This window comes from Trachypithecus francoisi, unplaced genomic scaffold, assembly GCF_009764315.1.
Source record: "Trachypithecus francoisi isolate TF-2019V2 unplaced genomic scaffold, Tfra_2.0 Lachesis_group4, whole genome shotgun sequence".
Lineage (NCBI taxonomy): Eukaryota > Metazoa > Chordata > Mammalia > Primates > Cercopithecidae > Trachypithecus > Trachypithecus francoisi.
In genome coordinates, this window is record NW_022681469.1 from 51684777 (window position 1) to 51712648 (window position 27872).

A 27872-nucleotide genomic window follows, 5' to 3' on the forward strand; every position below is an offset into this window, starting at 1 on the left:
TTTTGGTGTACTTGTTACTTTTACTGATTGTTGATGAATCCCTTTAGCAAAGAATGTTATTTTCACTGTAAACTTGGATTTATAAACAAGTTTACTGCCTCCATGAAGAAGACCCTAATTTGTTGTCTATAAACAAGCTATTATATTTATCTGACAGGTAAACATCCTCCAAAACTCCACACCCTTGACTCCCCTCCCCCCAATCACCTTCCCAGTGGGATTCCCCCAGTGGGATTCCCAGGTTGAGGTTAAGGAGGACAAATATCTATGCTACCATCACTGTTTCAATGGTTGCTGAGTTGCTCCAACCATCAAAACTCCTCTAAGTATTCCTTGCTCGAGGAATGAGAAAATCAGCAGGATGAACTAGGGCTTATAATCATTACTGCCTAGAAAAGGACCAGGGTTACTAAGGGGAAGGTTTCAATTAAATCAGGCCAGAATGTATGGATACTGCTCTTGCCAATTGAGCAATGCTACTACAGAGCACAGAATGATGCCCTAATTTCTCAGCTTTTGTATTGTATTTTGTGTGATTTTGCAACTAATCTAAGGAAGTAATTGCCAGGCCCATGTCAACTTTATTGCCTAACTAGCTGTATAAAAGGCCAGCCCCCATGTGTTTTTTTCACACACTCGTAGAGCAAGACTATTCTGTGGACTGCTTAACAACCACCCACACATCCAACACAGCTGCATCTGAAGCTGGGCCTGGACAAAAGTTATGTAAACAGCTGTAAGTCAGTAACTTTCCTCTGGCCCAAAGCAGATAATTTGTCACTTTTATGGTACTGGTACCAAAACAGATATACAGACCACTGGAACAGAACAGAGGTCTCAGAAATAATACCACACATCTACAACCATCTGATCTTTGACAAACCTGACACAAGCAATGGGGAAAGGATTCCCTATTTAATAAATGGTGTTGGGAAAACTGGCTAGCCATATGCAGAAAGCTGAAACTGGATCCCTTCCTTATACCTTATACAAAATTAACTCAAGATGGATTAAAGACTTAAACCTAAGACCTAAAACCATGAAAACCCTAGAATAAAACCTAGGCAACACCATTCAGGACATACGCATGGGCAAAGACTTCATGACTAAAACACCAAAAGCAATGGCAACAAAAGCCAAAACTGACAAGTGGGATCTAATTAAAGAGCTTCTGCACAGCAAAAGAAACTATCAGAGTGAACAGGCAACCTACAGAATGGGAGAAAATTTTTGCAAAGAACTTCAACCCTATCAAAAAACTGGCGAAGGGTATGAACAGACACTTCTCAAAAGAAGACATTTATGCAATCAAACATGAAAAAAAGCTCATCATCATCACCAGTTATTAGAGAAATGCAAATCAAAACCACAATAAGATACCATCTCATGCCAGTCAGAATGATGATCATTAAAAAGTCAGCAAACAACAGATGCTGGAGAGGCTGTGGAGAAATAGGAATGCTTTTACACTGTTGGTGACAGTGTAAATTAGCTCAACCATTGTGGAAGACAGTGTGGCAATTCCTCAAGGATCTAGAACTAGAAATACCATTTGACACACCAATGCTATTACTGGATATATACATGAAGGATTATACATCATTCTACTATAAAGACCCATGCACACATATGTGTATCGAGGCACTGTTCACAATAACAAAGACTTGGAACCAACCCAAATGCTATCAGTGACAGACTGGATAAAGAAAATGTGGCACATATACACCATGGAATACTATGCAGCCATAATAAAGGATGAGTTCACGTCCTTTGCAGGGACATGGATGAAGTTGGAAACCATCATTCTAAGCAAACTAACACAAAAATAGAAAACCAAACACCGCATGTTCTCACTTGTAAGTGGGAGCTGAACAACGAAAATACATGGACACAGGTGGGGGTGGGGGAGGGAGAGCATTAGGAGAAATACCTAGTGTAGATGATGGGTTGATGGGTGCAGCAAACCACCATGGCACGTGTATACCTATGTAATCTGCATGTTCTGCACATGTACCCCAGAACTTAATTTAAAAAAAAGATCCTAATAACTAGCAAAATTGTCATATCTCATCATCTACTAGAGCAATTATGTAAGTATTTTACTTAACACAGTAGAAACTCTCCATTCCTTTTCAGCTAAACAATTAAAGATCTCACTTTGAAATTACTTTTTTTTTTTTTTTTTTTTTTTTGAGACAGAGTCTCGCTCTGTCGCCAGGCTAGAGTGCAGTGGCATGATCTCAGTTCACTGCAACCTTCGCCTCTTGGGTTCAAGTGATTCTCTGCCTCAGCCTCCTTAGTATCTGGGATTACAGGGGCCTGCCACCACACCTGGCTAATTTTTATATTTAATTAGTAGAGATGGGGTTTTACCACGTTGGCCAGGTTGGTCTCAAACTCCTGACCGCAGGTGATCCGCCCACCTTGACCTCCCAAAGTGCTGGGATTACAGGAGTGAGCCACTGCTCCCAGCCGGTTGAATTTATTTTCATCAGTTCAATGAAGTGGATCATTAATCTCACTCTTCACAAGCTATGAAAATATTGAGAGCTTAGTAGGTAACAGTAACTGAAAAAACTTGTTTTATTCTTAGGACTTTATTCCCCACCCAGATATATTTGCATTCTCATACTGAATGTAAACACTTAAAGATGGATTTAACTGTTTTGTGTCTCTACAGCTAGGATTCCATATTAAATTATATTTCACTATTCCCTAACTAAAAACTTTTTTTCCCCTGAGTAAGGGATATGTTGATATTTACATTAACAGCACTTCACATGATACTGGGATTTCAAATTTTTAAAAAGATGCAGAGTTCACTTCCAATAATGCCAAAGTAGCACACAGATATCAGACCAACCCTCCTGCTGATCGCAACTGCAAACTCTGAACAAACATATTTTAGGAAAAACTAAAGGCACTGGAAACAACTACAAACAGGTGGAAAGTAGAGGGGAGCTGGCACTTAAAAAGTGAACAGCACTGGCTCAATGTCTCATTTTTAATAGGTTCTCGCTTAAGGGGGAAACAAGCCAAGTTTTATTGGTTAAGGATCAGAGGGCAGAATATGGGGCAACCACAACAGCTGGAACATGAAGGGGAAACCCCAAAAAACAGGAGGCACAGAAGGGGCAGACTTCTGCCCAAACTCTGGTTGACCCCTGAACTACACACTTGCATGGGAAAGACTTCCAGCAGCATAGGTAAAGCTAAAACAACTGAGAAGAGATTTCAGCTGCTGCCACTTACAAAGAAGACAGAGTTTGGAGTTGGTGTTCAGCCAAGTTAGACAACTATCAATTTTCTTTAGAAGTATGTAACAGAATCCAGGGTCGTTATGTCACTCATAATGAGCATGAGACAATCTATGCTATCTATACCAAATTTCAGAACTACTTAATCTGAATTATTCTTAAATTTAGTTTTAATATGCAAAAGCCTACTTAGCATTTAGTACTTTGTTACTTAAGTTTCCTTAGGACATGGTCATTTTAAACACCACACATCCAATTTTATACCACTCTTTAAACAGTCATTTACCCAGTCAAGGAAAACACAGATTAAAGACTCCCTTATGTTATACTTCTCCAAAAGTAAATATTAAACATTTAGTAGATGTCTCTAAAATAGATGAAAGGACAATGACCTTTAAAATGCCTTAATATTGTCCTATAACATGAAAATAAAGATGCATTCAGGCCTACTAAATAAATATATACACTAGAGGTAGTCGTAAAAAAAACTACGACCATCTCAACATGTACTCATAATAACCAGTAAATGAATATTTAAGATGTTTATTTCAGTATCTTCATTCCCCACTGTAATACATTTGAATCCCCACGTATTTGAGTTCCATAAATAGACTCTCCTAATTTGGATAACTATATAATTACCCTTTAGAGTTGTAGACAACAATGGAACCTTAAAAATCTCTTAAACACATAAATTCTACCCCTAAACTGAAAGAATTCAGGGGTTAAATAAAACAAGTGAGAAGCCACCTACTTACATCAGTTTGGTGTATAGACATTTGAATCTTATTTGAATGACTGACTTGTTTCTAATGTGAAAACCAAATTATAAATAACTTGATCACTTTGCTTCAAACACAACTGTTCACATATCAAATTCTAGCTCCATCTATGTAAAATTCAACTTTTCTGTATCAGAGGAAAAAGCTATTTAAATTCAGTGGCATTGAATCTTTCATGAACAGCATGAAAATATGAGTTGACGGAGATATTCCAGGATGCTACAATAAGTAGCTTTTTGTCTTACATATTAGTGCACTGAAACAAAATACTAAATTTATGTAAAATATAGATATAAGAGTATTCCATTCTGTCCAAACCTATTAAATACCTTCCAAAAGTTTCATAATTCAGTCCTAGAAATTCTTGGAGCTGTGAGAACATCCTGTTCAGGAATGTGACTTCTACAAAAGCTCCCAGGAAATTTCAGAAAAAAAATATATAATCTTCTAATTCAAAAGTTGATTGATTTGCCAAATGATGCAGCAAGATTTGCTTCTCTAAAAGCTTCTGATAAGGTCTGCAAGGGAAGAAATTTAGAATTAAAAAACAAATATTTGTGGGCCAGAAGAAAATTTAGGCAACCATCAATTCTATATGTTGTTAATAATTACCGGATGTGCATGACAGACTCTAGCTATATCTTCACAGGATGCTCCATATTCCAAAGCAAGAGCAGCTTCATTTACCATTTCTCCAGCACCCTTTAAAATAACAAGCCAAGTAAATTTGCTGCCATGGTAAAAACTGCATGCTAATAGGATAGCAATGGTTAACAGAGGAAGCTTTTAGATCTTAAAAACGCCTTAAATCTGTCTATCAGCTGAAGAAAAGTCAGGAAAAGCTTAACAGAAAAGGCGACACTGAAGAGCTTGGGCTCTGAAGCCAAAGGGCCTTCAATTCATATCTACCATTTACTACCTTAACCATTCATGGGTTCTGTGTGCTTCATTCAGTTTCTTCACCTCAAAAATAACAGCACCTATCTCACAAAGCTGATGTAAAAATAACAAAATGTATACTAAAGTGACACAGCACTCAAATATTCTATTCTCATTATTGTTACATCAGATACAAGAGATATCTGTAAGAAAGATATATACTTAGGCTCAGTGGTAGGAAAGGCTTCCCTTAGGAGGTAACATTTGAGCTGAGACCTGAACAATAAGGAGCCAGCCATTCAAAGATCTGGAGGCAGAACAGTCTAAGCAGAGGGTACCTTAAGCACAAAGGCCCTAAAATGCAAACATTTGGCCTGTTGTGAAAATGAGAGAAGGCCCATGTGACATGGAATTAATAAGTAAAGGAGAGCAGAAAAAGAAGAGGTCAGAAAAGCAGGCACAAACAGATTCAGTGAGGCCCTGGATGTAACAATCTGAAGTTGAAAAGCACCACTGGAAGACTTTCAGGGGCATAATCTGGTACATGTTTTAAAGAGAGAATCTTGGCTGCAGGACAGAAAGTAGATGATACAGTGAGCAAGACTGTGAGACTGCTGCTGGTATTCTTCTAGAAATGATGTACAGAGAGCCATATTCAAAGTTTTGCTGGAAATGAGCAACCTCAGAGTAACACCAGGCGGTTTATAATTAATAAACAGTGATGCTTTCTAGAAATCTTAATAGGATTTCTCTGGTTTTATAATACTCACTGGTCCAAGAATATGTGCTCCCAGTACTCTGTCTGTCGATTTCTGCCCAAGGATCTTCACCATGCCATCTGTGTCAGCATTTGTCTTAGCTCTGCTGTTAGCAGCAAATGGGAATTTCCCAACTTTGTACTCAATACCCTGTGTGACAGTCAGAAAAAAAGAATCTACATAAGTGCCAGAAAAGTTCATTCCAATTAGTAACATCATCTACCATTTGTTCAGAAAATAAATCCCAAGAAGGCAATTGTTCGCAAAGCACATAGAAGGAAAGACCAAAAGACTGGTTAATGAAATATATCTTGGGCACAAATGCAAGCAAATACAAATGTCTGTCCATCTGGTTATATTTCAAAGCCAAATATAAAAAATCTGGAATTACTAGTTTTTTAATATAAGCAACTTCTCCTCCTCTCAATTACTGCTGATAAATCTGCGAATGATCTCTTTATAATGCTAACAAGGGAAAAAATATATAAGCTAAACTATATTTCACAGCTGTTAAATATATTAGCATAATGATAAAATGCTGTTTCTCAACCACCAGTGTCACTGGCACAACTCACACATTGGCGTAAAACCACCCATGTTCAGACTTACCTCTTCTTTCAACTGCTCTTCTGATTTGCCAACCCAAGCAACTTCAGGGTGTGTGTAAATCACTGATGGCACACAATTGTAGTCAATGTGCACAGCACCACCAGCCATTCCTTCCACACAGATAATGCCTTCATCCTCTGCTTTGTGAGCCAGCATTGGACCAGCAACTACATCACCAATGGCATAGATACTACCATAGAAATCAAAAGAAACACAATGAATTTCTGAAATCACAGCTAGTTATCTTCAGTTACATCATGGTAACAGAAGTTTCCAGTAAATAAGTCACCAAAAAATATATCAAACGCAGCTCTTCAAAAATCTATGAATTCGGCTCTGAATAAAATTCAGTTCTTTTTTATTTTACATTTTGTAAGTTTACTATTCTTCCCCAAAGCCAATACATATTTTAAGCATAAAAATCTTACTTTTCAAAATACTGTTTGAAATAAATTTTAAAATTACTGAAAATGCAGACAATTATCCAACTTACTTTGGAATTTTAGTTTGAAATCTGGTATTAACTGGAATTCTACCTCTGGGATCTAGTTCAATTCCCAGCTCTTCTAGTCCCAAATTCTTAGTAAAGGGTCGTCGGCCAATGCAAACCAAGAGTACATCACAAGTGATAACTTCAGCTTTACCACCAGAAGCAGCTTCAATACTAGATAACAAACAGTATATAAATGTTAAATACACATCTGCATAAATTGATAGGCTTAGAAATTTAAGGCCAGTTATTTCTCAACTGTTGATGACATTTTTGTTTTGTTTTGTTTTTGAGATGGAGTCTTGCTCTGTTGCCAGACTGGAGTACAGTGGTGTAATCTCAGTTCACAGCAACCTCCACCTCCCAGGTTTCAGAGATTCTCCTGCCTCAGCCTCCTGAGTAGCTGGGACTACAGGTGCATGCCACCACATCCAGCTAATTTTTGTATTTTTAGTAGAGATGGGGTTTTACCACGTTGGCCAGGCTGGTCTTGATCTCCTGATCTCGTGATCCACCCACCTCGATCTCCCAAAGTGCTGGGATTACAGGTGTGAGCCACCACACCCAGTACTGATGACATTTTTAACAATATAAGTTTATTTGAATGCAAACATAAGAGTCAGACAATGAAAGAGATCTATCACTAAAATCTAGAAGTCTATTAATAAAATCTCACAAAAACCACAGTATAATAAAACAGCAGTTAAGAATACGGTCTTTGAGTCACAAAAATCCAAATTCAACTACTGACTGCCACCCACTAGCTGTGTGGCAAGTTAGTCATTAATTAAGTCAATGAATTCAGCTTCTTATCTTTGAGTAAAAGTTTAGTCATTAAACTATTTAAATACTATTAACTACTTAATTTATAATATTTAAGAACTAATTCATTAAATAAGTGAAATGCCACTAAAGTATTTAATGAGTAGAGTACCAGACATATAGTAAACAATCTTTTATTACTGGTTTCCCCATATATCTGCCTAAAAATATTGATTCAATTTTATTGAATATTGGGAATTTAAATTTTTCTAAATATACTATAAGAAGGTACAACAATGAGAATATTGGATTAATCTTTCTAGCATTAACCTAATCATAAATTTCAATGTGCTAATGTAATAATTTGATAAGCAACTGAGTGATATTAAGTAATAAAATGACCTTAGGTTAGAAAAAAACCTGTATTTGCTAAACTGATTTTGAAACTTGAGTGTTTTGCTTAAAGAAACAGACAGGGATGCTACATCAAAAACAAATGATGTATACTTACGAAACATCAATTTTTCCATCTGACTTCTTGGTAGCACCAGTAACCTTTGTATTCAATTTAAATTTAAACCCCTGTTTTTGAAGGATGCGTTGAAAGTTTTTAGATATCTCCATATCAATTCCAACTCCACCTACATGACCTAAAAATTCAACTGCTGTCACATCTGCACCAAGTCTTTGCCAAACTGAACCCTGCAAATAAAAAACCCCAATAATCATAGAAGTTTCTATAGCAAATGTTTACGAAATCATCTTAATAATTTATTGTAAAATATTTTCTTCTTTCACTAGTATGTTCCTATGAGAAGCTCTGAGGTTTAAAATTAACCCTGTGTTAAATATGTATAACTTCATACATTTATTAACTTATTCATTCAATATCTGTTGAACATCTACTACATGCTAGGCAATATTTTAGCTTCTAGGCATACATTAGTGAACAAAGCAAAAATCTCTGTTCCCAGGGATCTTATATTCTGGCAGGGGACATAGACAAATATGTAAAGTTCATAAAAGAGAATAAAGTGCTACAAGAAAAATAAAACAGGAAGTAGAACTGGGACTACTGATTACCGGGATTACAATTTTGAATAGTACGGTTGGGGAAAGCCTCACTGGGAGTGACATTTGCACAAAACTTGAAAGAATGAGGCAATGAACTATCCAGTTAACTGGGGAAAAAGTGTTGTTCTAGGCAGAGGGAAACAGCAAGTGCAAAGGTCTTGAGGAAAAGGAAGTAGGCTACTAATCACTGATGTTTGCAGAATATTAAACTGGCTTCCTATTTTCTTTTCTCAACAAAGGACAAATGTTTACTTTTTCATTCAAATTTTAATTTAAACTGAATGCTAGCTTACTTTAACATTTTGAAAATTAGCATAACTTCTAAACAATTATATATTAAACAATACATAACTGGTAAGATGAACATAATTTCACAGCATTAAATATGAAAAACCATGAACATATCCTTTGCAAGAATGTATACTAAAATCATCTGGTAATTCAAACGAACTATGCAAGTTTACCTTTCCTAAATTAGGTGTGGGCATTCATTTAAAAAATCTAATGAATTTCTGGTATGAAGACTGAGTTAACTAGAGGCAATACAGTGACACTAAAAATCTAACACTATGTATATATAAAAGTTAACTCAAAATGGATCATGGACCTAAATGTAAAACCCAATACTATGAAACTTCTAGAAGAACACCTAGGAAAGGAAATCCTAGAATTGACCTTGAGTTAGGCAAAGATTTCTTTGATGTAACACCAAAAGCACAATCCATAAAAGAAAAATGATAAATTGGACCTCATCAAAATTAGAAAGTCTTCGATAACATTGAGAACACAAAAACAGAAGCCACAGACTGGGGAAAAAAATTACAAAACTTCTATCTGATAAGGGATTTATATCCAGAATATATAAAGAATTCTCCAAACTCAGCAAGAAAAATTCAATAAAAAATGGACAAATGTCTGAAGAGGGAAGATACAGAGATGGCAAATAAGTACATTAAAAAATGCTCAACCCTGTACGTCATTAGAGAAATTTAAGTTAAAACTACAATGAACTGAATTCAACAACACATTAAAAAGATCATTCACCATGATCAAGCAGGATTCATCCCAGAGATGCAAGGATGATTCAACATACATAAACCAATAAACATGATTTGTGACATTAACAGAACCAAGAACAAAAACCATATGATCATTTCAACAGATGCTGAAAAAGCCTTTAATAAAAATTCAAGGCCGGGCGCGGTGGCTCAAGCCTGTAATCCCAGCACTTTGGGAGGCCGAGACGGGCGGATCATGAGGTCAGGAGATCGAGACCATCCTGGCTAACACGGTGAAACCCCGTCTCTACTAAAAAGTACAAAAAACTAGCCGGGCGTGGTGGCCGGCGCCTGTAGTCCCAGCTACTCAGGAGGCTGAGGCAGGAGAACGGCGTGAACCCGGGAGGCGGAGCTTGCAGTGAGCTGAGATCTCGCCACCGCACTCCAGCCTGGGCGACAGAGCAAGACTCCGTCTCAAAAAAAAAAAACAAAACAAAACAAAACAAAACAAAACAAAACAAAACAAAAAAAATAAATAAAAATTCAACATCCCTTTATGATAAAAACCCTCAAAAAACTGGATATAGAAGGGACACACCTCAAAATAGTAAGACAAACTCATGGCCAACATCATACTGAACGGGGAAGAATTGAAAGCCTTTCCTCTAAGATCTGGAACAATATAAGAATGCTCACTTTTCACCACTTTTCTCAACATAATACTGGAAGTCCTGGCCTCAGCAATTACAGAGGAGAAAGAAACAAAGGGCAATCAAATTGGAAAGGAAGAAGTCAACTTAATATTTTGTGCAGACTATTATATGATCTTATATTTAGAAAAACCTAAAGATTCCACCAAGAAACTATTCAACTTACAAACTAATTCAGTAAAGTTGCAGGATACAAAATCAACATACAAAAATCAGTAGCATTTATATACACCAATAGTGGACAATCTAAAAAAGAAAAAAAAGCAATCCCATTTGCAATAGCTACAGAGAATATAAAACACCTAAGAATCAATTTAGCCGAAGATGTGAAAGATTTATACATAAAAAACTAAAAAACACTGATAAAACAAATTGAAGAGGACACAAAAAATAGTTCATATTCATGGACTGGAAAAATTAATATCGTTAAAATGACAATACTACCCAAAGTAATTTACAGATTCAATGCAATCCCTATCAAACTACCAATGACAGTCTTCAACTGCCAAAGTAATCCTGAACAACAACAACAAAAAACCTGGAAGAATCATATTACCCAGCTTCAAAATTTACTAAAATGCTGTAGTAACCAAAATAGCATAGCATAGTACTGGCAGAAAAAGACACATAGACCAATGGAACAGAATAAAAAACCCAAATATAAATCCACACATTTTCCGCTAACTCATTTTCAACAAAGGTAACCACAAACACAATGAGGAAAAGGCAGTCTCATCGATAAATGGTGCTAGGAAAACTGGATAACCGTATGCAGAAGAATGAAACTAGACCCCTATCTCTTACCATATACAAAAGCCAAATCAAAATGGATTAAAGACTTAAATCTAAAATCTGAAACTATAGAATTACTAGAAGAAAACATTGGAGAAATGCTCCAGAACACTGGTCTGGGCAAAGATTTATTGTGTAAGACCTCAAAAGTATAGGCAATAAAGCAAAAACAGACAAATGGGATTACATTAAGTTAAAAACCTTTTGCACAGCCAAGGAAACAATTCACAAAGAGACAACCCACAGAATGGAAGAAAATATTTCCAAACTATCCATCTGACAAAGGATTAATAATCAGAATACATAAGGAGCTCAAAAAAAAATCCAGTTTTAAAATGAGCATCAGATCTGAATAGACATTTCTCAAAAGATGACATTCAAATGGCCAACACATATATGAAAAAATGTTCAACATTATTAATCGAGAAATACAAATCAAAATCACAATGAGCTATCATCTCACCCCAGTTAAAATGGCTTTTATCAAAAAGATGGCAATGCTGACAAGGAGTGGAGAAAGGAGAACCCTTATACACTGTTAGTGGGAAGTAAGTTAGTAAAGCCACTACAGAAAACAGCATGAAGGTTCCTCAAAAAACTAAAAATAAAACTACAATATGAGCCAGCAATTCCACTACTGGGTATATACCCAAAAGAAAGGAAATCAACATATTGAAGAAATATCTGCGCTCCATGTTTACTGCAGCACTATTCACAATAGCCAAGATATAGAATTAACTCAAGTGTCCATCAGCAGACAAATAAAGAAAATGTAGTACACATATACAATGGAATATTATTCTGCCATAAAAAAAAGAATGAAATTCTGTCATTTGCAACAAAACAGATGGAACCAGAGGACAATATGTTCAGCGAAATAAGCTAGGCATAGAAAGACAAATATCGCATGTTCTAGTATGTGGGAGTTTAAAAAAAAACAAAAACTCATGGAGATAGTGAGCAGAATGATGGTTACCAGAGGCTGGGAAGGCTAGAGGGAGAAGAGGAATGAAAAAAAGTTGATTAATCAGTGCAAATATACAATTAGAAGAAATAAGAGCTGGTGTTAATGCAGGGTTGACTATAGGTAACAATCAATTATACATTTCAAAATAGCTAGAAGAAAATAATTCAATGTTCCTAGCATAAAAAAAGAGTTTGAGGTGATGGATAGCCTAATCACCCTGATTTAATTATATGAATGTATCAAATTATCACATGTACCTTGAAAAAAGTACATCTATTATGTAGCAATTTAAAAAATAAAAATAGGAAAAAAAACACCACAATGAGTTACTACTACACAACCACTAGAACAGCTCAATTTTTTTTTAAAATGACAATACCAAGTACCAGTGGAAAAGTGGAGCAAACGGAAATTTACATTGCTGGTGGGATTGTACGGAAAACAGTGTAACGGTGTTCCTTGAAGTTAAAATAATTACCATATGACCCAACAATTACACATCTAGTTATATACCCAAGAGAAATGAAAACAGATACCCACACAAAAACTTGTACACAAATAGACATAGCAGTGTCATTCATAATAGTCGGAAAGTAGAAACAACCCAAATGTCCACCCCGATGCATGGATAAACAAAATGTGCTATATCCAGAGAATGAGATATTTAGCCATATAAAGAAATGAAGTATAGATACATGCTACAACTTGGATGAACCATAAGAACATTATGCTATGTAAAGAGAGCAGACACAAAATAATATGTATTGTATGATTCCATTTATATGAAATGTCCAGAATAGGCAAATTCATAGACACAGTAGAATTAGTGGTTTCCAGGGGCTGAGCAAAGGGAGAAATGGAGAATGACTGCTAACGGGTACCAAGTTTCTTTTAGGGTGATGAAAATGTTCTAGAGTTAGACAGTGGTAACAGTTGTACAACTCTATGAATATACTAAAAACCTTTGAATTGTACATTTTAAACGGGTGAACTGGTATGTGAATTATATCTCAATAAAGCTGTTTAAAAAGCAAACAAAAAAAAGGACCATTCTTGGAAACTGGGATAGGAGTAAACAGAGGGGAAATAATGGGAGTGTGGAAATGATAAGAAACATCATCTTGGAGTCTAATTCAAAGTAGGGAGTGATGAGCATAGACAAGTGCCCTACTCTTTAGGACAACTGATTTTAAAATACTTACAGACAGGAAAACGCAACAGCATCTACCACTTATTTAGAGCTTACTAAATGCCAGTCACTGCATTAAGTGTTTTAAATGTATTAAATCCCAGCAATAGTCCTGTAAGTTAGTTATTTTTATCCCTTTTTTGGTAACAAACCAACTGGTTCAGAGTGGCTCATTAACTTAACAAGAACATAAGTCAGTAAGAGGCAGAGTTGAAATTCAAATTTAAATCTGTTCAATTCCAAAACATTTGTTCTTTAATACTACACTAAACTGGAATGGAAGAAGAAAGGCAAAATATAAAAAATAAAAATACAGTCATGTGAATAATCTTTATGAGAAAATAAACAGATATTATGACTACACAGCAAATTCTCTAATAAGTTTAAGTTTTTAAAAAGACATGTAAAAACTAATTCAATACAGTCACAGATATCTAAATCATTGTGTCAAAAGACTCAAGGCTTATACAAAACCTAAAGCAAAACTGCTGAGATGAATAGAATTATTGCTTGGAGATATTATTATAATGACCAATAAAAGAAAGCAAATGTTATTCCTTTTTTTCTTGTTTTACCCAACTATGAGAACAAAGCAGAATGAACAGAAGAAATATTGTTAACCAAGAGGCAAAGCCCAAGATTAAGAACAACTGGTCATTTTTAAAGAGTTAATTCCATGCTGGGCATGGTGGCTCACGCCTGTAATCTCAGCACTTTGGGAGGCCGAGGCAGGCGGATCATGAGGTCAGGAGTTCAAGACCAGCCTGGCCAACATGGTGAAAGCCCGTCTCTACTAAAAATACAAAGAAAAATTAGCTGGGTGGTGGTGCATGCCTGTAATCCCAGCTTCTCAGGAGGCTGAGGCAGGAGAATTGCTTGAACTGGGACCTGGGAGGTGGAGGTTGTAGTGAGCTGAGATCATATGCCACTGTATTCCAGCCTGGGCTACAGAGCGAGACTCTGTCTCAAAAAAAAAAAAAAAATAGTTAATTCCCCCATCAACCCAATTAGAGTTTGACAATACAGGCACTCTCAGTGAACTCTGGGAACTTAGCACAAGGGAACTGCCAAAAGGTGGCAGACAGGCAAATATGCCTAAAATTTCAAAAATGGAAAAGAAGAGATTCTGCTAAACACTAGAAGACATTATTAATCAGCTGGTTTCATAATCATTAGACACTACCACAAGTGTTCCAAACAGGTCACGTAAACCACTTACTTTCTGAAGGGTTTCTGGACTGGTTAATGTAGTATATTTTGGTATCAGCAAGGTGTTAAAAAAAAATTTAAGAAAATCTCATGATATCCTTGTAGATTCGATGGAGAAATGAAGACGAATAAACATCAAAGTTGTTTATAACTGATGAAAGACTGTACTGTCAGATGGCTTTCAATATTTCATCCTGGTCAAAAACTTGTACTAATGACGTGAATGACAACGGAAGTTTGCTTAACCAAGATCAGACCAGATGATGGGACTGCATGCTTTAATTGTCATACTTCCAAAATTTATGAACTATGAAAAATAAAAGCAGTTAAGTGCAAGAATGACAGAATCAAGACTAAGATATAGATTGGAATAAAGAGTGCGAGTGAATAAGATTAAATGAAAGCAAGAATAAAGGTTCAAAGTCACTTAGGTTTAGCAAATCAGAATTCCAAATGCAAAAAAATGTGGTTTTTATCTGAACATAAGCTCAATGTCTGCTTTATAAAAACAACTAAACTGATTTTAAAGGATTACATTATAAGAAGTACACTACGCATATCAAAAGAAGTACTCTCTACAACCCTGAACATGTTTAGATTACAAGTTTTCTTTTTCTTTTTGAGACAGAGTCTTGCTTTGTTCCCCAGGCTGGAGTGCAGTGGCATGATCTTGGCTCACTGCAAGCTCCACCTCTCGGGTTCATGCCATTCTTCTGCCTCAGCCTCCCGAGTAGCTGAGACTACAGGAGCCCGCCACCACACCTGGCTAATTTTTTGTATTTTTAGTAGAGACGGGGTTTCACCGTGTTAGCCAGGATGTTCTCGACCTCCTGACCTCGTGATCCGCCCGCCTCGGCCTCCCAAAGTGCTGGGATTACAGGTGTGAGCCACTGCGCCCGGCCAGATTACAAGTTTTCTTGACGGACTGGACAGGATCCAAAGGTTGATGACAAAATAACAGACCTGTTATCCATGAGACCTAAGTACTAAACATTAAGAAAACCAATGGAGATTTAAATAGGAATTAAAAATTCAGTCCTGCCTTCAAGGAGCTTTGGTCTTACAGGAAAGTCAGCCATGGGCAAATAAATGCAATTACTAGTGGGTACTATGGAAATGTAGATACATTATACTAAGGACTCAAACAATGAAAGACTTGAGCTTTCTTAGAAGAAAGAATTCTTCACTAAAAACGTAACTCAAAAGCTGATTTTTGTTTTTGGGGTTTTTTTTTGAGACAGGGTCTTGCTCTTTTGCCCAGGATGGAGTGCAGTGGCATGATCCCAGCTCACTACAGCCTCAAACTCCCAGGTTCAAGTGATTCTCCCATCTCAGCCTCCTGAGCAGCTGGGACTACAGGCACACACCACTGTGCCCAGCTCATTTTTTATATTTTTTGTACAGATAAGGTCTCACATTGTTGCCCAGGCTGGTCTCAAACTCTTGGGCTTAAGCAATCTGCCTGCCCCAGCCTCCCAAAGTGCTGGGATTATAGGCATGAGCCACCATGCCCAGCCTAAGCTGATTTTTGAAAGGTATTTATCCTATCAAAAATGGGCAACAATAATAAAAGCTAATATGTAAGTACTTATTACATATATCAGCTACTGTGCTACATGCTAAAGACAGTGAATCAAACAGCTATGATATCTGCCCTCATGGAGTTTATGTTTCCATGAAAGAGAAGAGAACAAGTACAGGTTGTATATCTCTTATCCAAAATGCTTGGGACCATAGTGTTTCAAATTCTGGATATTTTTCCAGTTATTGGAATATCTGCATTATATACTTGCTCAGTTGAGCATCCCCAATTTGAAAGTTTGAACCTGAAATGTTCCAGTGAGCACTTCCTTTGAGTGTCATGCTGACAGTCAGAAAGTTTCGTATTTTGGAGCATTTTGGATTTTTGATTTTCAGATTTGGGACGTTTAACCTGTAATATCAAGAAAGTAAAATAAATACTGTAAGAAACAGAAGTATGCAGTGCAATGGAACACTTGACAAGAATACCTAAAGACATTTAGGGTAGTCAGGGAGGGGCTCACAAGAGTGCAAGGACTGGTAGTGGGAAGAAATGTTCCTAACAGAGGAAGGTCTAAAGATAAGACCAAGGAACTTGGCTTGTTCAGGAACTAATATTTCAATATACTAGTACACAGTTTTGAGAGCGGGGGGAGCTAGAAAAAAGGCTAGAGATATAAGCTGGTACCACATCATGCTGGTCTTTAAACAGCAAAGAGTTTGAATTTATCCTAATAGTAATAGTAAGCCGTTGAAGGGTGTTAAGCAGAGAAGGAACATGGTTAAATCTGTGTTACAAAAAAATCACTCCAGCCACAACGAGGAGAATTAGAAAAAGATGAAAGAAGCCAGGAAGACCTAGCGCAAGACATGACACTGGCCTGAACTAGTCTATCTAGGTAGACGAATAAAGAGAAGTGAAGTAAATATACTCTGTGTGTGTGTGTGTGTGTGGTGTGTGTGTGTGTGTGTATCCAGTGACTGAGTGACACGGGGGGAGGGCACAGGAAAAATCATGTATAAGTCCCAAACTTCTTGCTTAGGACTTTATATAGACAGCAGTACCACTCACTGAGGTGGGAAATGCCAGAAGAGAATTAGGTTTGGTTTTGTTTGTTTGAGGTGGGGAGTGGGAGTAGGATGGGGAAAGAAAGGTTAAGTTTTTTTTTTTTTTTTTTTTTTGAGACGGAGTATCGCTCTGTCGCCCAGGCTGGGGTGCAGTGGCCGGATCTCAGCTCACTGCAAGCCCCACCTCCCAGGTTTACGCCATTCTCCTGCCTCAGCCTCCTGAGTAGCTGGAACTACAGGCGCCCGCCACCACGCCCGGCTAGTTTTTTGTATTTTTTAGTAGAGACGGGGTTTCACTGTGTTAGCCAGGATGGTCTCGGTCTCCTGACCTCGTGATCCGCCTGTCTCGGCCTCCCAAAGTGCTGGGATTACAGGCTTGAGCCACCGCGTCTGGCCAATGTTAAGTTATACATTTAGTGAATAAACAGAGTGCTTGTGAGACTCACAAGTAGACATTCAGATATAGAAGTCCAGAGGCAAAGAGAAAGGATCAGGCTGCAGACATCTGTAGTCCTTAGGCAACTGAGGTGAGAGTGAAGAGAATATTCTGTAGAAAGGCGAAAAAAGGTCTAGGACAGAACCCTGAGATAGAATCTAGAGTAATACTAACAATTGGCCAGGCACGGTGGCTCACACCCGTAATCCTAGCACTTTAGTAGGAGGCCAAGGCGGGCAGATCACAAGGTCAGGAGTTTGAGACCAGCTTGGCCAATATGGTGAAACCCTGTCTCTACTAAAAGTACAAAAATTAGCCTGGCATGGTGGCGGGTGCCTGTAGTCCCAGCTACTAGGAAGGCTGAGGCAGGAGAATCGCTTGAACTTGGGAGGCGGAAGTTGTAGCGAGCCGAGATCGTGCCACTGCACTCCAGCCTGGGTGACAGAGCAAGACCTGGACTCAAAAAAAAAAAGAAAGAAAAAAAGAAAAATACTAACAATTAAAGGGAAGCCTAAGAAAGGGGACTTGCATAATACAGAGAATTCAGCCCAAAGAGCAGATGTAAAAATGGAAGACTATGAAATCGCAGAAGTTAGGGAAAGAGTTTCAAAGGCAAGAAAATCAACAATGCTAATTACTGCCAAATAAAGCAGTGAAGAAATTATTTCACCAGACTGAGCAACAAATGGATTCATGCCCCAAGAGCAATTTATTGGTACAAGCCATAGACTGAGGAGTGAGTGGAAGTTGATGAAATAAAGCATGGACAACTCTTTTGAGAAGCTGGGTTTTGAAGGAAAAGTGCGAACAAAATTGGTAACTCAAGAAGGACATGGGACCAAGAGAAGGAGTATTTATGTGCACACAAATCTGTGTTAATGACTGCAAATGCATCTGAGCATGTGTATGGTACACAGGTGCACACATAGCAGCACATGAAATTGTAAATGAGAAGGAAAGAGTCTGAAGACTGAAAAATACAAGAATAAAAATCACAAAACAAGTCTCTGAAAAGGCAGATGATGCACTACCAAGCATAAGTAAAGGGATTAGTCTCAGGGAAAATGGCATTTCCATAGTAAGAGGAGAGATAATCAAAAGGATAGGTGTAACAACACGTAAAAGCATTTTCAAATTTAAGACATCAACTTGAGGGAGTTCTCATCTGATGATTTCTCTTTTATGTAATATTTAAAAGACAAGGTCATCCACAGGCAGAGAAGACAGTAGACAAGCAGAGATTTGAGAAGAGCAGAAAATGAAAATGGCCATTGCAGAGACCAGGGCAGTGTACCATCTTAGGAAATAATAAACTGTCAGCAAGGCTGAGGTTCTTGTTGAGGTCTGTGCCAAGAATTAATACAAGTACCAATGCGTAGGGTGTGTTTTTCTCCAGGTGCAGTCAATAGCCTGGAAATAGCATAAAAAGGGCAGACTGCTGCATTCAACCAGAACTAGAGTTTTGTCAAGCAGATATGACAGCACAGTGAGGCAAGCAACTCAAGGACACCTGTAAGAGTGTGGTTAAAGTGATGGACTATGGCATCTAAGCTGATCAGGAACACAGTCAAGACTAGAAAGGGCAGATCACAAGAAAGTAGATCTATGGACTAGAAAACCTAAAAAAAGGGTACAAAGTACACTAGGAATAACTAAGTAAAAGAGGAAAGGAGGTCATGGTTAGATAATAAAATATCTGAATGTATTATTTCAGAAGTAGAGCAATTCCTGGTGATTACAAGGCACAGTGGCTCTAAAATGGAGAGAGGTCATTGGAATTGTGTGGAAAGCTGCCAGATGGACAAGAAGGGAGAACAAGGCAGACAGAAGGTCTAAAATAACATGGTGTTCAGAGAAATGCAAGTAGTTTGACATTTCTAAAACCTAAGAGGCATCAAGATGAGGACAGAGAAGGGAAGAGCCAAATCATGTATGTCATGGTAAAGAGAATAATCTTTATCTGGAATGCAATTTGCTCAGGATAAAAGCTCTCCTCAAATATCTGAATGGCTGTCATATTAAAAAAGAATTAGACCAGTTCTAGGAAATAGGAGGGTGGAAGGTACAAGGAAACAGGCTAAAATAAAGAAGAACATTCTAAATGAGTAAATAAATAGGCTGTCTTGAAAAAAACAAAAGTAAACTCTTTATTACTAGAAGTGTTCAAGCAAAACTCAATGCTGATCAGCCTATAATGTTATACAAAGAATCAAAAAGGTGACCTTTAAGTCCCTTCCAACTCCAAGGAGGTAATAAGAGGCAGAAAGACAACACTTACCAATTCTACACCTATTACTCCTGCACCAATAACAACCATCTTTTCTGGAACTTTTTTTAAAGATAAAGCACCTGTAGATGACACTATTGTATCTTCATCAATCTGTAAGAAAAACAAAAGATATAATCAAAATAATCTGAAAAAACCTAGTACGGTCGACCCTCCATATCCATGGGTTCTGAATGTGCAGATTTAACCAACCATGCATTGAAAATATTCAGAAAAAAAATTGATGGTTGCATCTGTACCAAACATGTAAAGATGGGTTTTTTTGTCATTATTCCCTAAACAATACGGTATAAGAACTACTTGCATAGCATTTACAGTGTATTAGGTATTATAAGTAACCTAGAGATGACTTAAAGTATACAGGAGGAAGTATGCAGATTATATGCAAATACTATGTCATTTTATGTAAGGCACTTGAGCATCTGTGGGTTTTGGTATCCAAGAGGGGGTCCTAGAACCAATCCACGAAGGATATGAAGAGATAAATGTATTTATAAACTGTGATCTCAGCAGAATCACTAAAAATACTAAGTCATTTATTTGTTTTGAGGTATCTATATACCTAATTTCATCAAATCTCATTAAAAATGCTGACTTTAAATTTTATCCTCCAATATTCCAAACGCAATGGTCAATTTTAACTTCATACGGTACTCAAACATATCTTAATATAAAGTGTTCTATAGCTGGTCAAAATCACTGCAGAATAAAGACAGGTTAACTTCCCAAAGCTGAATGACCATCAAAATATAGTATTTCAGTCAGAAATCTCTCAAAGTTCACAAATAGCAAAAATAATTTATAAAACGTATTTCTAAAGAAAAGTTGTAATGGTTGTAAATTACGAAGCATAAATACCGTGATTCCAGGAAAAGGAGTAACTTCTGAACCCGTAGCTATAAGAATGTTCTTTGTATCAACAACCTGAGTGCCGCCATCAACTTTCGTAGCAGTGACTTGATTTTTGCCAGTTATCTTTCCATATCCATTGACATGAACAACCTTTATGAAATAATGTTTATAAATTCACAAAGTTTAAAGTAATTTGTTTGATGAATCATTCGAAGGAAAAATTACTCTGTAAATAATTTATCTAAAACAAAATGCTTCCTTACTCAGTAATGCTACACCATGGTGCAGCAAAACATGTGATATATGTCAGGGAAATCTATTTCAGGTTAGCAAGCTCTTTTAAATTAAATAAATATTCCCCTGTAACCAAGTTCAAATATCATCACTCCATAATGCAAAGTTTAATGTGTATTCAAAGTAAAGCAGAAATCTGAATATTAAACACTGACCTTATTCTGTTTGAATAAGTGGGCAATTCCACCTGTTAAAGCTTTTACTGCAGTACTCTTCTGCTCCATCATCTTGTCTAAATTCAAGCGAACTTCGGACACTGTAATTTGTTAAATTAATCTTTAGTCCTTAGCTAAATTCTTGAAGCACTGTGCAGTGTTTTTCACCCACCAACTGGAAAATTTCAACCTAATGCTCATAAAAGCCAGTATTAAAGTTTCAAAACGTAATAACTTACAATTATAGCTGACAAAGTTTAATCACCTAGGTTTTAATCACTCATTCAACTCAGAAGAGAACTCTGAAGCAACAGTATTGGATAAAAATGCTCAACTCAATTAAACTTTAGAGGTATGAAGGGTATCTTAGAAAGTACCTCATATAACAACCAACACATATCTTAGAGATAAGGAAAAAGAGACTCTGAGAGATTTCTGATTTACCCAAGGTCACAGAGCTAGGATGTGAAAGCCTTGCCTACAATGCACGTCTCCTGACTACTCCTAGCTCTTCTTTCTTTACATCATTCCATTTTTCATCTAGTATGATATTCTATATGCTTTAGTGCGTACACATCATCTCTATACCCAATGGATTGCCTGTAAGTAGCCCCTCAAACCTACCTCTGTAAAGAAACAAATGAAGGAAAAGTAACAACCCAAGGTTATGACTAAGTCCTGCCCAGAAGAGACTACCTTTCTGGAAGTACCTACCAACAACAATAATTGGAGACAAAAGATTAAAACAGCTCAAAAAGTATATCAGGAGACAAGATATGTTATGAAATGTCCTTTTCCTTTTCCGCTATGCCTCACTCTTTCTAATTTTTCTACTACCAAAAGCTTAAGTGGGCCTTCCTTCCTTCCTCTGTCTCCCCATAGTACTCAGGAATCCAGCCTTCTCAGTGATCTCCAAGTTTCAGGAAATGAAAACTGACTCTTCAAAAACACATAAAGGCAAACCTCAGGAAAAAGTTGGCAAAGGAACAGAAGATATAATGGTAGAAATCTGGATTTGCAGAGTTAGGCTTGGTTATACTTGGCTGGGAGAAATCTGGATTTAGGCCTTCCTTTTTAAGTAAATCTCTCCATATTTTTGAGATTCTTTATTTTACTCTTCCTTCACTAAACATCTATTATACATACATTAGACACATTTAAGTCTTTAGACAGAAGAGCCAAGTCAAGCAGTCTGGTTAGTCATTAAGTGTGAAAAGTATACTTACTTTCAATTCCTCTAGATGCAAAATCTTTTCCATGGGCCATATGGTAATAATGAGAGTTGTTCAATAAAGCCTAAAGGATATTAAAAAGATTAAATTATCAAATATTCATACATAGACTTCAAATAATCAAAAAGCACTTATGAAATGACAAGTCTCTTCCTTTTTATTTTTTGAGACGGAGTTTCGCTCTTTTTGCCCAAGCTGGAGTGCAATAGTGCGATCTTGGCTCACCACAACCTCCACCTCCCGGGCTCAAGCAATTCTCCCTCGGACTACAGGCAAGCACCACCACACCTGGCTAATTTTGTATTTTTAGTAGAGATGGGGTTTCTCCATGTTGGTCAGGCTGGTTTCGAACTCCCGACCTCAGGTGATCCGCCCGCCTCGGCCTCCCAAAGCGCTGGGATTACAGGCGTGAGCCACCGCGCCTGGCCGATATTCTCTTTCAAATGTTCTCACCACAAAAATGGTAGGTAATGAATATGTTAATTAGCTTGACTAAATTATTCCACATTATAGTCATAAATCATAACACCACTTTGTACGCCATAAATATATACAATTGTAATCTGTCACTTTACAATAAAAATTTAAAAAGAAGTTAAAAAAAGACATGGCATTCTCTACATGGAATAGTATATGGGACTACACCAATTCAATTTCTCTTATTAATCAAAGACAGACAACAATGATGTGAAAAACATTCAACAAACAAGAATGAAAAAGACTTTTACTTTCTTTAAAAGTAAAGGCATAAGTACACACTTCAGGGTGGCAGGTGAAAAAGGTAGTCATGTTTACACACATAAAGGACCTAAAAGAACAATTTACTTACTATCTATTATCTGTTACATTGGTGAAGGAAAGATAAAGAGAAAAAACAAGAACATCAGAGTCTGTCTGAGTCGAAAGCTAGGCATTCTGAGACAAGGAAGCTATTTCAGGAATGAGCGGCAGACTTGTGACAGCACTCTTTAAGTTTTACAAAAGAGAAGTGTGTTTTTTATCATTCTTTTTTTTCTCTGTGCGAAATGTGCCACAACTTGGATTGTTTTTTAACAAGTGTATTTGTCTAATCTAGTCTCAATCCATCCTTCTAGTTGGTTGCTAGCCAAAAACAATCTCTGTGCTGTACAAAACATATGCTCACCTTAGAAGGAATACAACCAACATTCAAGCACGTTCCACCAAGTGTTTCATTTTTCTCAATGCAGACTGTCTACAACCAAAGAAAGTATTATTTAACTGCACATAACCCCAATGTTACAGATCACTAAAATTCCAAATATATGTCTTAATTTGTCTACAAAACAAGCTATTTGAGCTGTGTTTTCACAGAGACTAAAATATATAGTCCTTTATAATTTACCATTTGAATAATAATAAACTCTTTTGGGCTAACCCAAAAGTGAATTTTCTAAAAGATATTTTTGTGTGCTTAACATTACCAAATACACGCTTTTAGTTCCATCACTATATCTTCCAAAGTGTGATTAGAAGTCAAAATGAAAAGTACTGGGAAGAGAAGAAAACTAATAGATTTCACTTTCCATTCCAAGAGAATACTATAACCAAATAAACCTAATCTTTTATTATCTTTATTAGTCTCAGGCTTACAAGTTATTTAAACAGTTAAGAAAGTATTTACCATGTTTTTGCCTGCAAAGTACTTTATACATATGATCAACCCTTCCCAAATTAAAATAAATCAATACTTAGTTGGAGTTCAAACCTTACCTTGAAGCCTAACTGGGCAGCTTTAATAGCGGCAACATATCCTCCAGGACCAGAACCTATAACTGTTACATCAGCATCAACTACAATAAAAGCAAATTGATATAAAATAGTAAATTGCTTAATAGTTACCAAAAAGAGGTCTTTGGAAGAGCAAACAAATAACCTGATACTTAAATCTCTTAGAGTACAAATCAGCATTTTCTACATATTTTCTGCACTATTTTATTACTACTACTTGATGCTCTTTGATGCTACTGAAAAATGGCATATTCAAATTTCATTTTCTGTTATCTTAAATTTCATTTTCTATTATTTTCTATTCATTATAACATACAGAAACACAACTGAGTTCTGTAATACTAACATTGTATCCACTGACCTTCCTAAATTCTATTGATTTAATAACTGAGAAGAATTTAGTGATACTGGAAGACAAGTATGTATGAAGCAAAGAGCCTGAGCTTTGGAATCTGACATTCTGGGCTTCAAATCTCAGCACTGCCAATGACTAGTTGTGTAAACTTGACCAAATGACTTAACCCTTCTGTAATATGGGGATGAAAACACTGCCTTCAATGATTGATGTTAGAATTAAATAAGATAATTTTATATAATGCTTTAATATTTCCAATAAATTTAAGACCTATTACCTTTTTCAGGTCCTTAACTTCTGAAATATGAGGGAAAAAACAGCTTCCACGTAATATTTAACAAATATGTTTTGAACTTGCATATTGATATTTTTTATATACTTTAAGGTAATAGGCTAACCAGAATATTCAATTAACTATTGTGGCTATTTTTCAAGTAAAGATAAAAAATTGAAAATTAATTTTGATCAGTATCCTTAGGAGTGTAACAATTGTAATACTAATGTGCAAATAAGTTCAATTACTCCCATTCTTCTCAATCCAACTTCAAATAAAGTAACAATGACTTTTAAGAGTTAGGAAACAGTCTCCCTTTTCTTCCCCTTCCACTGTCCTGACAACCACAACTTGTCTAGCATTTAGCAATTTATAACACATATTCACATATATCATCATGTTTGAGTCTCAGAATTTCCTATGAGGAAGATAAAGATGTCATAAATAAGACATTTCACAGAAGAAACAAGAAGTTCAGAGAGGTCAATTAACTTGTCTAAGGTTAACTGGCAAGTGAACTGCAGAGACAAACTAAGCTTTTTGACTCTACTTCCAGCAGTCTTTCCATTATTCAATACTATTCTATTCCTCAGTTTTAACCATCATAAACTAAAATCCCAGAGAGCAATAATCAAGCTTTATAATCACTACCTAAGTGACCTTAGGTGAGTAATTTAACCTGCCTCATCTTTGTTTCCATACCTGGCAAAAGAAAGACCACAAAAAAATCTACTTCATAGAATAAAATAATGTATGTAATAATTTAGCATAGTACCTCTAGCACACATAGTAAGTATTCTACACATAGTAGGTATATTCTGACCTACAAAGAACACTATTCTAATTTGCATCACCCCCTCTCCCCAGAAACACACATCCCTAGAGTAATATCATTCAAAAACCTTTGCTGGCCTGAACAGAACCATAGAACCTCTGTGTTGGTGGATAACTAAGTTATTCAGACCAATTATCCACAAAAATCTAAGAATCCCTCCTGCTGAATAAATGAAAGTACTAGATTCTCTTTGGTTATAGCAGAAGATAACTGAGATAATACATGAAAAAATATGTACAGTCATTTCAATACATGAAAAATTGCTTCAATTTTTACTGATCCATCTGTGCTTTTTAGCCACCCTGTGTGGTTCAGATTTAGGTTCAGAATTAAGTATCTAATAAAATGTATTTTTATTTTCAAATCTTGAACCAAGTGACAATCTACACAACATCCCTCAAATGGGTTCTAATTTTTAATTTCAGAGTAATACAAATACAAGCTACAAAACAGGTTTCTTTGCTGAATTTTTAATGTCTTTTCTGATTAAAAATACAAGTTTACTGAATAAATTTAAATACACTAAATCAAAAAAAAAAAAAAACCCATCCACATTGCCATACAACCCAGAGAAAACTGTTTATAGGACCTCCCAATCTTTCCTCTGGGAAAGTTTTTATAAAATTCAATTTTTGCCATATTTTATATTCTTTTCTCATTCTTACACGAGCATATATATTTATAACATATCATTGCTATGATTCTCCAAAGACCCTTTTAATGACAATAAAACTGAATTAAATATTTTAAATTTTGAGTATATGTATTTTTGAGCATGTATCTTTAATCACTGATATGTAACAATTCTTATAGTAGGTCTATGGTACTAAAATGAAAAATAAATTTGGTTTGGAAAAGAACTGTTTTAGTAAGGTTAGGAGAAGTAAACAAGAGATAAAAGATAATAGCCAAAACCCTTGGGTTTCATTTCCCTATTCACTACGAAATCTTAGGGTTTTTTGTTTTTTTTTTTTAAACTTCAGAAAACACCAAAAATTCAAGAGTTCCTCTCTCACTATAGATACTAGATGTAATATTCCATCACAATACCACTAAAGTGCTAAGATGCACAAAAATGAGAAAACAGCAGACTCTTTATGTAAAGATCTGTCAAGTGAGAATACAGGAGAGTATAAGCCAGGAACAAACTTTCAAAAACAAACCAGTATTTAGGGGAAGTATACACACGTCTGCAATTTACTTTGAAATGTATCAAAAAATAAGATGGACTGATGGATAAATGGATGAGCACATATGTGGTACTGTAAACACAGAAAATGTTAATGGAAGAAAATTATGGGTGTTCAATGTAGAATTTTTACAATTTTCTAAATGTTTGTAATTTTTCATAATAAAATGTCAGAAAAATAATCTAACTCTCACCTGTACCAAAGGATGCATACAAATGAAAGCTGACAACACATGATTCTGACCCTCTCCTTGTCAAGAAGAATTTCACAGGTTAAGTCTCATACATAAAGTTAAAAAATCAGAATACAGGCCGGGCGTGGTAGCTCATGCCTGTAATCCCAGCACTTTGGAAGGCCGAGGCAGGTGGTCACCTGAGGTCAGGAGTTTGAGACCAGCCTCCCATGGCGAAACCCCATCTCTACCAAAAATACAAAATATTAGCCAGGCGTGGTTGTGAGAGCCTGTAATCAGCTACTCGGGAGGCTGAGGCAGGAGAATCACTTGAACCCGGGAGGTGGATGTTGCAGTGAACCGAAACCGTGTCACTGCACTACTCTAGCCTGGGTAACAAGAGTGAAACTCTATCTCAGAAAAAAAAAAAAAGGATACAGAAAAGTAGTTAAATGAAATACATTTATTTAAGGCAAGCCTGATGAAAAAATGGCAAATGACAGCTGAATAGCAATCTGTGTTTTAAGTGTCAGTGAAGTATCAGCTGATTCAAACATGGTCCTTTAGATTCTGAAATGTGTGCTCCTATCAGGTTTAAAGCATCAGGTTGATACTTTAAAAACACTGGAGTACAATAAGAGGTGACTGACTTAAACAAGGCAATTAATGTTATTAAAATTAACTCAAAGAAAAAAGGCAAGAAAAGTACTCTACAAATTCTCCAAGTGTTACATATTAGATTATTATAAGGAAAATAAGGCACCACGTTATCCAGGCTACCACTGAAATAAAGGTGTTGTGTTACAAATCAATTTTAATCATCAATATAATTATAAGATATATCTCAAGAAGTCAGCCTGTGTAATCCCAGCACTCTGGGAGGCCAATGTGGGTGGATCACTTGAGGTCAGGACTTCAAGACAAGGCAGGCCAACATGATGAAACCCTATCTCTACTAAAAATACAAAAATTAGCT

At 36.3% G+C, this 27872-nt stretch overlaps 1 protein-coding gene across 1 annotated transcript in view; it reads right to left on the reverse strand.

Annotated features, from left to right (window-relative positions):
* Positions 1 to 3775: 3775 nt before the first annotated feature.
* Positions 3776 to 27872, reverse strand: part of DLD (dihydrolipoamide dehydrogenase) — a 30645-nt gene continuing 6548 nt past the window's right edge. Inside the window, exons 3-14 of the mRNA XM_033194174.1 lie at positions 24053 to 24132; positions 23466 to 23534; positions 22316 to 22385; positions 21090 to 21190; positions 20647 to 20790; positions 19780 to 19881; positions 8049 to 8239; positions 6779 to 6949; positions 6286 to 6475; positions 5689 to 5826; positions 4652 to 4741; positions 3776 to 4557 (exon numbers count right to left, since the gene is read on the reverse strand). Coding sequence (XP_033050065.1) covers positions 4492 to 4557; positions 4652 to 4741; positions 5689 to 5826; positions 6286 to 6475; positions 6779 to 6949; positions 8049 to 8239; positions 19780 to 19881; positions 20647 to 20790; positions 21090 to 21190; positions 22316 to 22385; positions 23466 to 23534; positions 24053 to 24132 — 1412 coding nt within the window. The 3' untranslated portion in view covers positions 3776 to 4491. The remainder of the gene's footprint in view (positions 4558 to 4651; positions 4742 to 5688; positions 5827 to 6285; positions 6476 to 6778; positions 6950 to 8048; positions 8240 to 19779; positions 19882 to 20646; positions 20791 to 21089; positions 21191 to 22315; positions 22386 to 23465; positions 23535 to 24052; positions 24133 to 27872) is intronic.